The 13,960-nt window shown below is 40.3% G+C and overlaps 3 protein-coding genes across 4 annotated transcripts in view; all 3 read right to left on the reverse strand.

Moving 5' to 3' along the window:
* Positions 1 to 13,960, reverse strand: part of LOC127374232 (protocadherin beta-15-like) — a 90,555-nt gene that overhangs the window by 41,440 nt on the left and 35,155 nt on the right. The window contains exon 4 of the mRNA XM_051419381.1: positions 1,402 to 1,526. Within this exon, the coding sequence (XP_051275341.1) occupies positions 1,402 to 1,526 (125 nt within the window). The remainder of the gene's footprint in view (positions 1 to 1,401; positions 1,527 to 13,960) is intronic.
* On the reverse strand, positions 6,136 to 9,360 carry LOC127374254 (protocadherin beta-15-like). Its single transcript, XM_051419403.1, has one exon. It carries the CDS (start codon positions 9,019 to 9,021, stop codon positions 6,595 to 6,597), a length of 2,427 nt encoding a protein of 808 aa, XP_051275363.1. The 5' UTR covers positions 9,022 to 9,360; the 3' UTR covers positions 6,136 to 6,594.
* Positions 10,431 to 13,960, reverse strand: part of LOC127374234 (protocadherin beta-15-like) — a 54,524-nt gene continuing 50,994 nt past the window's right edge. For both annotated transcript variants that reach the window (XM_051419384.1, XM_051419383.1), the window contains one exon: positions 10,431 to 10,770. In XM_051419384.1, coding sequence (XP_051275344.1) covers positions 10,446 to 10,770 — 325 coding nt within the window. In that variant the 3' untranslated portion in view covers positions 10,431 to 10,445. The remainder of the gene's footprint in view (positions 10,771 to 13,960) is intronic.

A 13,960-nucleotide genomic window follows, 5' to 3' on the forward strand; every position in this document is an offset into this window, starting at 1 on the left:
ATTTTCTTTAAGTGGAGTAAGAAGCTTCTTCCCATATTTGTAAGACTTTATAAACGAGATATTGTCTCCTCCTGAAGAAATCCACATAAAAGATCTTGATAGCGACACAATATTGCCCGAAAGTTAAACAATGTTTTACCACTGAACATGTCCTTCCCCCTCATCTCCCTCTCTCTCTCTCTCTCTACAATTAAATAGATTGCAATAATTTGTTAAAAAGTATATACAAATCTGCCTCAAGCTTCCTCCAAAGTCCACCTGAATTACACAACAACATCTAATTAAAGTTAAATTATGTGTTCAAACAACAGAAAATCAACAAAGCAACAGTGTGCATTTTATGTTGAACAGGTGGAAAAGACACGTTTAAATTAAATTTGACTGTGGTATTTAAAAACGATAAATAACAATACTTCCTGCCTAAAAAACCTTAACAACAGTAAAAAATAAATAATGTGTAACTGAAGTACACTCATAAACATTATTCACTAACATGAAATAACTTCCACTTTTTCTACTATTTTATTTATTTTCTCATCTTATCTTATAGCGAAATATAACTGTAATACAAAGCCAGCATACTGATTACAAAATGGCACAAAGATTGTAGCAGAACACAAACTTGGATGAGTGAAAATGTAATATAAAAGGCTTTACAAAGTAAAAAAATAGAAGACAGAGGGCTGAAAATACATCACAACTGCAACAGTGAGTTTCAGCACCAAGGACAGAGACACAACGATGAAGCTGCAGATCTACTCAACAGACACAGGAAGAGACACGGATAGTTTTTCAAAAGAAAGAAAGCTTTAGGGAAATGGATATGAAAAAAGCTCAACAGCCTCTATTCAAAGAACCCCTGATTTTGAAATATGTGCATACAGCGGATTATCCATGTGTTATGATGCTCAGTGTGAATTTAGAAAGAAGGGTATCCAGTAGTTATTTATTGCAAATTGTTCTAACTCTTAATGTTGAATTAATTTAGATAGGGTAACTTCAACTCATACACATGTTCCATTGCCTAAAATGATATAAGACAAGAAAGACAAATACAAGTGATGACTGTAAGGGTATTAAAGTTGTAATGAAAAGTTTAAAGGAGTCAGAAGATACATGACACGTGTTCCTACCTCAGGAGAACCATCACAATCTCCAAAGTCAGCAAAGTCACTTGGACTTTTCCTCAGAGTCTGGTCAGCAGGCAGTGTGTTGTCATTGTAAGATGTCACGAACTTAAAGTCACTGGTTCTAGATCCTGTTGTCAGATATGCGTCATAATTGTAAGCGCTGCGTAAAGTTCCTGTGCCGTCAACATCTGCGTAATTAGGAGGGAGATAAGCGCTGGGGATGGCAACTGCTCCATCAAACAACAGTCTGGGCTTTCTCCTGCGACAAAACCTCACACCCAGGATGATGATGATGAAGGTCAGAAAAAAGGTGGACACAGAAACCAGCGCGATGATCAGATAAGAGGTCAGTTTGGAATTCTTCTCATCATAAGAAATATCCTTCAGTTCTGGCACCTCAGCCAAGTTATCAGAAATAAGTAAATACATGGAGCAGGTGGCAGAGAGAGAGGGCTGTCCGTTATCTTTCACTGACACAATAAGGTTCTGTTTCATGCTGTCTGATTCAGAAATGTCCCGCTGTGTCCTGATCTCTCCGCTGTGGAGACCAATAGTGAAAAGTCCCGGATCAGTTGATTTGACTATATGATAGGACAGCCAGGCGTTCTGTCCGGAGTCCGCGTCCACCGCTATCACTTTGGACACCAGGGAGCCTCCGTGTGCAGCTTTGGGGACCAGCTCGGTCATGAAGGAGTTGCCCTCCGGGGCGGGGTACAGTATCTGAGGAGAGTTGTCATTCACATCAGATATAAAGACACTGACGGTCACGTTGCTGCTGAGCGGAGGAGAACCGTTGTCTCTGGCCATCACGTGGACTTTTAAACTCCTGAACTGTTCATAATCAAACGACCTCACAGCGTGGATCACCCCCGTATCTCCGTTAACAGACAGATAGGAGGACACCGGGGCACCGTTCACCTCACCAGCTAACAGAGAATAAATCACTGTACCGTTTTGTCTCCAGTCGGGGTCTCGAGCAGTAACGGAACATAAAGTGGAGCCAGGTTTGTTATTTTCAGTCACATATGCGCTGTAGGACTGTTCCTCAAACACAGGTGGGTTGTCGTTGATATCTGCTACAGATAACTGAACAGTTTTAGAGGAGGACAGAGGTGGAGAGCCCTCGTCAGTGGCAGTGATTGTAATGTTGTAATCAGACACTAGTTCACGGTCCAGTTGTCCTGTAGTCACCAGAGAATAATAGTTTTTAATAGAAGGAACCAACCTAAAAGGGACGTTCTGTTGAAGGGAGCAGCGGACCTGTTTGTTATTCTCAGAGTCTCTATCCTGTACGTTAATGATGCCAACCTCTGTACCAGGTGACACATTCTCAGGTATGGGGTTAGACAGTGATTTCAAACTAATAGCGGGTGGGTTGTCATTGACATCTGTTATGTCTATAATTACTGTACAATACGAGGTAAGGCCTGGTCCGTCTTTAGCTCTTATTCTCAATTCAATGGAGGTCTCAGTCTCATAATCGATCGGGCCGATTACTCTTATCTCTCCTGTCTTATGATCCAGTGAGAACAAGGAGACGTGATCATTAGATACATGATCAAAATTGTACAAAATATCACCATTGAGTCCCTCGTCAGCATCCGTAGCGCTCACAGTAACAACTACTGTATCTAAAGGTGCGTTTTCGGGCAGACTGGCTTTATAAACGGACTGGGTGAACACTGGGGCGTTATCATTAGCGTCCAGTACAGTGACATGAATGATCGCAGTGCCTGATCTCTGTGGTGAACCACCATCTAGAGCTGTAAGCAGTAATTTTAGTTCTTTTTCTTGCTCTCGGTCTAATTCTTTAACTAAAACCAATTCGGAGTGTTTCCGCCCACTGCCCTCCGTTGCTACATTAATGGTGAAATGCTCATTACTTTGTAAATTGTAGCGCTGTACGGTATTTGTGCCAATGTCTGCATCATGGGCTTCAGTAAGTGGGAATCTCGCTCCTTTGACTGCTGACTCTGTAATTTCAAATGAAATCAAGTCCTCACTAAACTGTGGTGCGTTGTCGTTTATATCTTGCACATGGATGCTGATACGATGAAGCTCTAAAGGGTTTTCCAAAACAAGCTCCTCTTTTAAAACGCAAGTCGCCTTCTTACCACAAAGACCTTCCCTGTCGATCCGGTCAGTAACAATCAAATCTCCGGTGCTCAGATTAATGTCACATAACTGCTTGTCATTCCTGTCTGTGTCAATGCGGGCTTTACGCGAGGAAAGCGTTGCAATCCCGAGGCCGAGATCTTTGCCTATATTTCCAATAACAGACCCGCGTTTCAGCTCCTCTGCAACCGAGTAGCTCACATCTCCATGAGCGAAATGAAGGCTGATGAAAAGGAAAAACACACAAAAGCGATCCATAGAAAATCCTCTGTTTCCCATGATCGGCCAGCCGTTCATCCTCCCCTGGCCAATTCTTTCAATGTGATCAAATACGGTTATATTGCTCGTTGTAATCAACTATCCGAATATCATCACAATGTTGGCCTTTTGTATTGTCCTTCGCCGACAGACACACCGCACCACAATAACGCTTTGCAAGGGTGGGAAAGAAATGGATGAAGCAGAGGACACTGTCGGCCTTTGTTGGTGCACAGTGACACCAAGAGCTTCAATCAGTTATAGCACTACACACTAAAACACACTGTCAACTTCACTGTCATATAAAGGCAAAAGTCGTGGCTATTCAGTCAATATTTGTTTATTATAACTACTACTGTCGTGTGGGTTGTGTATTATGTTTACTAATAAAAATAGCGAAAGTGACGTATTGTCTTATCTATAGAGGCTACAAGGTTATTTATTACCCACTGAATAATTTTCTGCACTGCATTCCACATAAGCTGTGTAAAACAAACCAATATAATAATACTGTAAAATATACTGCGCTCAACTGTACTTGCTGCTGTATTAGATTATTTGCTGGAAAAAAATAAGAATCCATCAAAACTTAGATAACCGATGAAATACTGTGTGAACAGAGACAGTTTTTAACTGCATTAAAAAATGCAACATGAAATCGAGAATTTCAGATTAAAAAGCAGCATGACTCAATTTAGTATCAGACAGGGAAGAAGAAGTGACAGTAAAATTCATAAAGGGGAAACTCAAATAGCTGAACCTTTCTACAATGAAGATTTTATTTAAAAGTTCTTAGATAATATATCCTAATTTGTAATGTGTGTATTAGGAAAAGAAGTCAACTGATTACAGCTGAAGTTGGATTAAAAATGTTTTTATAACACATCATATCAAAATTAAATATTACAACTAAAATCCTTGTGCAGTATGTACTAGGTTAAAATGTAATTGTTAAGTTGACCGCCTTGACAAACTAAAAGCAAAACAAAAAACATATTCCATAGTCGCACTTCATATAGGTTGTTAGCTCTGAATTATCATATGACAAATTACAGTAATGTAGAATGTTGCTGCGTAAATAGTTCATTAAAACTTCCAAAATAAGGTAAGGGAAGGTGACTCAACAGTTTCAAAAACCTTTTTGAACTAAATTAAGACATGAGTGTGCCCGCACTGGTGCCATTTAGTGACCCACGCTTTTCATATTTAAAAGATAGTAATTTTGTTCCTTACTAAGCAACAAGGCAAGAGGTTATTTTATATCACTGTTATCTTCCAACTGAGAATAAACTAAATTACAATAAGTATCTTGACTATATTGTGATCAAATGTTGAAAAGCAGTCTGCAGTTTTCTCAAGTTCACCCAACCACCACATAATACAATCGGTGAATGCAAAGCATCTAAAGCAGGCTAAGACCATCATCACATACATGTTTAAAGCATGAAAATTATAAAGCCAAAATCTTTACTTACACTTATAGTCCAGATGCTGCCCAGGCTCATGGTTAACTATGACTGCAGCATAATGTTGTATAGTTACATTTTGAGTGGTAGAATAACTAGAAAACATGACTGACCTATCATATTGTAATGAAGAAGAGGCCAACTACTGTATACAACTGTAGTCCTGCAGTAAACATTTCCTTTAAACCAGTATAAACAGAAACACACAGGGCTCACTTGGCAGAACATAAGAAAGTATCAACATAACAAAGCCACACCACAAATCACTAGTCTGCAGAAATATTTGCCAGCAAAAAGATGCTTTTGTTATTCTAAAATTAGCCAATTAAGACAAAAAATGAACTGCTAAGACTTATCCCAAGGTCAGCAAACACCACAGATAATGAAGGGAGGTAGAGCCATTTCAACCAGCATACTCTTAATTTGTATGCAACTGTTGTGACAAAACTACTATTCAAGACTACGGTGATCATCAAATGTCAAATTCTTAAATCATGTACTTTCCAGGGATTTGGCATCAGTGTTCAAGGCTATACAGAACACAAGGGTGGTAGATCCCACTAATGGGTAGTGTGCAGAGAAGGCTGACTGTTTGACTCCTTAGCTGGTCTATAGTGACACCGTGAGTGAAAATTAAATATTACAGTTTTTAGAAGTGATGTGAATAGATCATGTCCTTTAGTGTTACATGATGAAGACAGAAGTGGGCATACATAACTCTCTCTCTCTCTCTCTCTCTCTATATATATATATATATATATATATATATATATATACAACACAATATATTCCAATATTTCATTTTGTGTAAAAATCTTTCCCCAGAGACTACTTATATTATTCAAACTCAAAGAGATATGATTTGTCCATACACAACAAAAAAGAGGGACAACATGCCTTTTGTGCTGCACTGATCTAAATAAATGTTTTTGACTTCAACGTCACAAGGGGATTTAAAGCAAAAGGCAACAACAAAACCTATAGCAAAAGAACATTAAGAGCAGTAAATGAGATGCAGTAAACATGATATGTCTATATTCACTGACCAAAACAACTTTCAGTAATTCCAATGGTTTGATTTATTTCCTTCCTTTTTATCTCAAAACAATATATAACTGTTATACAAAACCAGAATGATATTTAAAAAGAAAGTTAATGAATCTATAATCTCAATTTAAAAGGTTAAAAGTATGTGGTAAATAGGTAAACAGACAGGAGATGAGTTGCTCCTACAAACACATGACAAGAGCAACAATAAGGTTCAGCACCATGGAGAGAGACACAAAGAAAACGCTGCATGTGAAACACACATGCTAAAATGCTGATGATTTGTTAACAGAAGACTGGTTTAGGTAAAAGTACATGTCAAAAAAGATCAACAGCCTCTCAAAGCACCAAAGCATTTAAGTTTAATGTAGAAGAACTTATCAGACCCAATGTGAATTTAAAAATGAGTGAAACGGACTATACACTGAAGGTTGTAGTAACTTAAGGTGAAATGACTTTAGAGAGGGTCACATTGACTCATTTGCATGTTACATTGTCTAAAATATTTGTTTAAAAATAAGACAAAAATAAATGATGACTGTAACGCTGTCGGCTTTACAATGATTGATGTGAATATGTCAACAGATACAGAATGTGACACGTGTTCCTACCTCAGGAGAACCATCACAATCTCCAAAGTCAGCAAAGTCACTTGGACTTTTCCTCAGAGTCTGGTCAGCAGGCAGTGTGTTGTCATTGTAAGATGTCACGAACTTAAAGTCACTGGTTCTAGATCCTGTTGTCAGATATGCGTCATAATTGTAAGCGCTGCGTAAAGTTCCTGTGCCGTCAACATCTGCGTAATTAGGAGGGAGATAAGCGCTGGGGATGGCAACTGCTCCATCAAACAACAGTCTGGGCTTTCTCCTGCGACAAAACCTCACACCCAAGATGATGATGATAAAAGTCAGAAAAAAGGTGGATACAGAAACCAGCGCGATGATCAGATAAGAGGTCAGTTTGGAATTCTTCTCATCATAAGAAATATCCTTCAGTTCTGGCACCTCAGCCAAGTTATCAGAAATAAGTAAATACATGGAACAGGTGGCAGAGAGAGAGGGCTGTCCGTTATCTTTCACTGACACAATAAGGTTCTGTTTCATGCTGTCTGATTCAGAAATGTCCCGCTGTGTCCTGATCTCTCCGCTGTGGAGACCAATAGTGAAAAGTCCCGGATCAGTGGATTTGACTATATGATAGGACAGCCAGGCGTTCTGTCCGGAGTCCGCGTCCACCGCTATCACTTTGGACACCAGAGAGCCTCCGTGTGCAGCTTTGGGGACCAGCTCGGTCATGAACGAGTTGCCCTCCGGGGCGGGGTACAGTATCTGAGGAGAGTTGTCATTCACATCAGATGTAAAGACACTGACGGTCACGTTGCTGCTGAGCGGAGGAGAACCGTTGTCTCTGGCCATCACGTGGACTTTAAAACTCCTGAACTGTTCATAATCAAACGACCTCACAGCGTGGATCACCCCCGTGTCTCCGTTAACAGACAGATAGGAGGACACCGGGGCACCGTTCACCTCACCAGGTAACAGAGAATAAATCACTGTACCGTTTTGTCTCCAGTCGGGGTCTCGAGCAGTAACGGAACATAAAGTGGAGCCAGGTTTGTTATTTTCAGTCACATATGCGCTGTAGGACTGTTCCTCAAACACAGGTGGGTTGTCGTTGATGTCTGCTACAGATAACTGAACAGTTTTAGAGGAGGACAGAGGTGGAGAGCCCTCGTCAGTGGCAGTGATTGTAATGTTGTAATCAGACACTAGTTCACGGTCCAGTTGTCCTGTGGTCACCAGAGAATAATAGTTTTTAATAGAAGGAACCAACTTAAAAGGGACGTTTTGCTGAATGGAGCAGCGGACCTGTTTGTTAGTCTCAGAGTCTCTATCCTGTACATTAATGATGCCCACCTCTGTACCAGGTGACACATTCTCAGATATGGGGTTAGACAGTGATTTCAGATATATCACCGGTGAGTTGTCATTCACATCAGTGATATCAATAATCACCTTTGCTTCTGAAGAGAGACCATAACCATCTTTGGCCTCAACAAATACTTCATATATGGGCCCCTCTTCATAATCTATTCCACCTGTTACACTAATTTCTCCGGTTTTCTGATTAAGTGAAAAAAGATTTCGTGATTTATCAGAGATTCGGCTAAATTCATATGTAACCTCTCCGTTCACACCTTCGTCTGCGTCTGATGCACTTATAGTGATAACTGGGGTTTTCATAGGTGAGTTTTCCGGTAATGTGGCTGTATATACGGCCTCCGTAAACACTGGGGCGTTATCATTAGCATCAAGTACAATGACGTGTATGACTACAGTCCCGGATCTCTGAGGAGAGCCACCATCCACAGCTGTGAGCAATAATTTCATTTCTTGCTGCTCCTCTCGGTCTAACTCCTTATCCAAAACCAACTCACCGTATTTACTGCCAGCACTAGTCGTCTGAATACTAAACACAAAGTGGGGATTTTGTTGCAGAATGTAGCTTTCAACGGAGTTCTTGCCTATGTCTGCGTCGTGTGCTGCATTAACGCGATACTTTGCTCCCTTGTCAGCTGACTCTGTTATTTCAAGCTTTATAATATCCTTCGGGAAAATTGGTGCATTGTCGTTTACATCCTGCACTTGCAGGGACAACCGGTGTAGCTCCAATGGATTCTCTAATAGCAAGTCAAATTTAAGAACACACGAAGGCTTTTCTCCACAATGCTCCTCTCTATCTATTCTTTCTGCAACCACTAAATCTCCGCTTCGAAGATTAATCCCACAATATTGTCTGTCGTTTCCTTCCATGTCAACACGAGCTTTACGAGCAGAAAGTCTGCCCACCTCCAATCCGAGATCCTTGGCGATATTTCCAATAACGGATCCGCGCTTCAGCTCCTCCTGTACAGAATAGCTCAGGTCTCCGTGTGCGTAATGCAGCAAAACAAAAAAGAGAAAGACAAAGCCGTAGCTTGGAAGAACTCTCCGTGTATACACCATCCTCAGACAGTAGGCTGCTACACAAATTAAAAAACGTTAGTGTCTATTATACGAAATAATCATTAGATCAATGTATGTGCCGTCCAAGCATTAGTCGCCTTTGTTGAAGGCTATACAGAACAGGGTTGGTCAATCCCAATAATGGGTGGTGTGCAAAGCGGGCTGAACATTTGACTCCTTAGCTGGTCTATACTGACACCGTGAGGAATAAGAATATATAACCGTTTTACAGAAGGGATGCACATTATACTCCAAATTCAGAGCTCGTTTGCAGGCAATGGCTGAATAGAAATATATTTTAATAGTGTATAAAAAAGTGTAATGAGTCGATATCATGTTTATATATTTTCTTTAAGTGGAGTAAGAAGCTTCTTCCCATATTTGTAATACTTTATAAACGAGACATTGTCTCCTCCTGAAGGACACAATATTGCCCGAAAGTTAAAAAATGTTTTACCACTGAACATGTTCTTCCCCCTCATCTCCCCTCTCTCTCTCTCTCTCTCTCTCTCTCTCTCTCTCTCTCTACAATTAAATAGATTGCAATAATTTGTTAAAAAGTATATACAAATTTACCTCAAGCTTCCTCCAAACACCACCTGAATTACACAACAACATCTAATTAAAGATAAATAATGTGTTCAAACAAAAGAAAATCAGCAAAGCAACAGTGTGCATTTTATGTTGAACAGGTGGAAAAAACACGTTTAAATTAAATTTGACTGTGGTATTTAAAAACGATAAATAACAATACTTCCTGCCTAAAAAACCTTAACAACAGTAAAAATAAATAATGTGTAACTGAAGTACACTTATGAACATTATTTACTAACATGCAATAACTTCCACTTTTTCTACTATTTTATTTATTTTCTCATCTGATCTTATAGCGAAATATAACTGTAATACAAAGCCTGCATACTGATTACAAAATGGCACAAAGATGTAGCAGAACACAAACTTGGTGAGTGAAAATGTAATATAAAAGGCTTTACAAAGTAAAAAAATAGAAGACAGATTGCTGAAAATACATCACAACTGCAACAGTGAGTTTCAGCACCAAGACAGAGACACAACGATGAAGCTGCAGATCTACTCAACAGACGCAGGAAGAGACACGGATAGTTTTTCAAAAGAAAGAAAGCTTTAGGGAAAAAGACATGAAAAAAGCTCAACAGCCTCTATTCAAAGATTTTGAAATATGTGCATACAGCGCTACAAAAAGCCCTCACTGAATTATTCATGCGTTATGACGCTCAGTGTGAATTTAGAAAGAAGGGAATCCAATAGTTATTTATTGCAAATTGTTCTAACTCTTATTGTTGAATGAATTTAGATAGGGTAACTTCAACTCATACACATGTTCCATTGCCTAAAATCATATAAGACAAGAAAGACAAATACAAGTGATGACTGTAAGGGTATTAAAGTTGTAATGAAAAGTTTAAAGGAGTCAGAAGATGCATGACACGTGTTCCTACCTCAGGAGAGTCATCACAATCTCCAAAGTCAGCAAAGTCACTTGGACTTTTCCTCAGAGTCTGGTCAGCAGGCAGTGTGCTGTCATTGTAAGATGTCACGAACTTAAAGTCACTGGTTCTAGATCCTGTTGTCAGGTATGCGTCATAATTGTAAGCGCTGCGTAAAGTTCCTGTGCCGTCAACATCTGCGTAATTAGGAGGAAGATAAGCGCTGGGGATGGCAACTGCTCCATCAAACAACAGTCTGGGCTTTCTCCTGCGACAAAACCTCACACCCAGAATGATGATGATGAAGGTCAGAAAAAAGGTGGACACAGAAACCAGCGCGATGATCAGATAAGAGGTCAGTTTGGAATTCTTCTCATCATATGAAATATCCTTCAGTTCTGGCACCTCAGCCAAGTTATCAGAAATAAGTAAATACATGGAACAGGTGGCAGAGAGAGAGGGCTGTCCGTTATCTTTCACTGACACAATAAGGTTCTGTTTCATGCTGTCTGATTCAGAAATGTCCCGCTGTGTCCTGATCTCTCCGCTGTGGAGACCAATAGTGAAAAGTCCCGGATCAGTGGATTTGACTATATGATAGGACAGCCAGGCGTTCTGTCCGGAGTCCGCGTCCACCGCTATCACTTTGGACACCAGAGAGCCTCCGTGTGCAGCTTTGGGGACCAGCTCGGTCATGAACGAGTTGCCCTCCGGTGCGGGGTACAGTATCTGAGGAGAGTTGTCATTCACATCAGATATAAAGACACTGACGGTCACGTTGCTGCTGAGCGGAGGAGAACCGTTGTCTCTGGCCATCACGTGGACTTTAAAACTCCTGAACTGTTCATAATCAAACGACCTCACAGCGTGGATCACCCCCGTGTCTCCGTTAACAGACAGATAGGAGGACACCGGGGCACCGTTCACCTCACCAGCTAACAGAGAATAAATCACTGTACCGTTTTGTCTCCAGTCGGGGTCTCGAGCAGTAACGGAACATAAAGTGGAGCCAGGTTTGTTATTTTCAGTCACATATGCGCTGTAGGACTGTTCCTCAAACACAGGTGGGTTGTCGTTGATGTCTGCTACAGATAACTGAACAGTTTTAGAGGAGGACAGAGGTGGAGAGCCCTCGTCAGTGGCAGTGATTGTAATGTTGTAATCAGACACTAGTTCACGGTCCAGTTGTCCTGTGGTCACCAGAGAATAATAGTTTTTAATAGAAGGAACCAACTTAAAAGGGACGTTTTGCTGAATGGAGCAGCGGACCTGTTTGTTAGTCTCAGAATCTCTATCCTGTACGTTAATGATGCCCACCTCTGTACCAGGTGACACATTCTCAGGTATGGGGTTAGACATGGATTTTAGATATATAACTGGAGCGTTGTCATTTATATCAGTAATTTCAATGATCAAAGTTGCATGTGACGCCAATCCCAGACCATCTTTAGCACTGATCCCCATTTCATATGACGATACTTTTTCATAATCAATAGATCCAACAACTGTAACTTCTCCTGTTTTGGGGTTCAGAGAGAACATTTGGTTTTCATCTGAAACATGATCAAATCCGTAAGTAACTTCACCATTCACTCCCTCATCTGCATCATTTGCACTCACTGAGATCACCACTGTATCAAGAGGAGAGTTTTCAGGGAGACTTGCTTGATAGACAGACTGACTAAACACTGGTACATTATCATTAGCATCCAGTACAGTGACGTGTATGACTACAGTACCTGATCTCTGAGGAGAGCCACCATCAAATGCGTTAAGCAATAACATAATTTCTTGTTTGTCCTCTCTGTCTAATTCTTTGTCTAAAACTAATTCGCAATATTTTCGTCCACCTGCTTTTGTGTTTACGTTTAATTTGAAATTATAATTCTGCTGAAGTGAGTAGCCCTGAATAGAATTTTCTCCGATGTCTGCATCGTGCGCTTCATCCAGGAGAAAATGTGAACCCTTAACAGCCGATTCCCGAATTTCAATCTTAAGTGAATCCTCTTTAAACTGCGGTGAATTATCATTAATATCTTGAACACGGATACTAATACGGTGCAGTTCTAGTGGATTTTCCAGTACGAGTTCCTGTTTCAGAACACATGACGCCTTTTTCCCACAAAGCCCTTCTCTGTCGATCCTTTCTTGCACGATCAAGTCTCCGGTGTTGATATTTACGCCGCAGTACTTAACGTTGTTGTCCTCAGTGTCGATACGAGCCTTGCGAGCAGACAGTCTGCCCGAATCAAGTCCCACATCCTTAGCGATATTTCCAATTACAGATCCACGTTTCATCTCCTCCGGGATAGAGTAGCTCACGTCTCCATAGACGGGGTGGAGGACAAGGGAAATAAAAGCAAGGCCGCAGAGCAGTGCAAACCTACTGTATCCCATTATAATGCGAGAAAGACCACATCCACGTTACAAACTCTAAGCTGGTCAAAATATATATCAACGATGCTTTCGCGATTCCCTCCAATAACCAAATATTATCACGTTGCAGTCCTCCACGAAGCGGTTTATGTCAACAGCGATACAATAGCAGAGTGAGGCTTTAAATTCATTGAGACAGAAGGGTGGAGAATGACCGTGCCTTCTCGTTAGCTGGTACACACTGACACCATGAGTATTTTTTAAGTTATGACAATGTGATGTAGGATTTTGTTTTTATTTATTTTACATCATTTAAAAGGCAGATCGATAGTGACCAACAGCTGTTGCAAAGTTCAAGGAAATTCGGCCGGTATTTAATTTCTTAAGTAACAGAATGAGAGTATCAAATACAACAGAAACTTTAAGGATGAAACTGCTATTTCTGGTATTTCCGCTACCTGCTCTGTAAAAACGAGACTGCGAGTAGTTGATATATATTCCTTTTTTGTTGTACAGTGTTGGATATGGAAGTTTGTGCTAATGGACAACAACATGTGGTCTTTAAAGACATACATTAAAGTTAAAGAAACACTGGAGTAAATGTGTCATTTTGTCAAAAGCATGAAGGGTTTATAAAAGTCTGCGTGTCATATTAATGTAAACGACGACGGATTTTTCACTGACGCACATATCAATTATTTAACATATAGAGGGTCAACCTAGGAACGCGGAACTCCACTAGCTACACAGAATAAACACAGAGGGTCAAATTCGTCTTTCTGCTCAAATACCGAGTTTATTTATAGCCTATGTTAATGGTGACACACTTCTGAACAGTATTATCGAGAAGACGCAGTCAGAATGACACCAGATAATAGAGACGACATATTCAAATGCAAACAATGAGCAGGAAATACCTAAATAGTTCCACAAAATCTAACTAAAAGTACAATTACTGAAACAGACCAGCAAACTGGTAAAAAATGACAACATCAGAAAACAAAGAAGCAAACTATCTCCAACAATGCATCAATACGTCAAACTAAGTTCAGCACCAAGGACAGAGAAACAAGCAGTTTTCCGTCACTGGAACA

The sequence above is a fragment of the Dicentrarchus labrax genome, unplaced genomic scaffold, assembly GCF_905237075.1.
Source record: "Dicentrarchus labrax unplaced genomic scaffold, dlabrax2021, whole genome shotgun sequence".
NCBI lineage: Eukaryota > Metazoa > Chordata > Actinopteri > Moronidae > Dicentrarchus > Dicentrarchus labrax.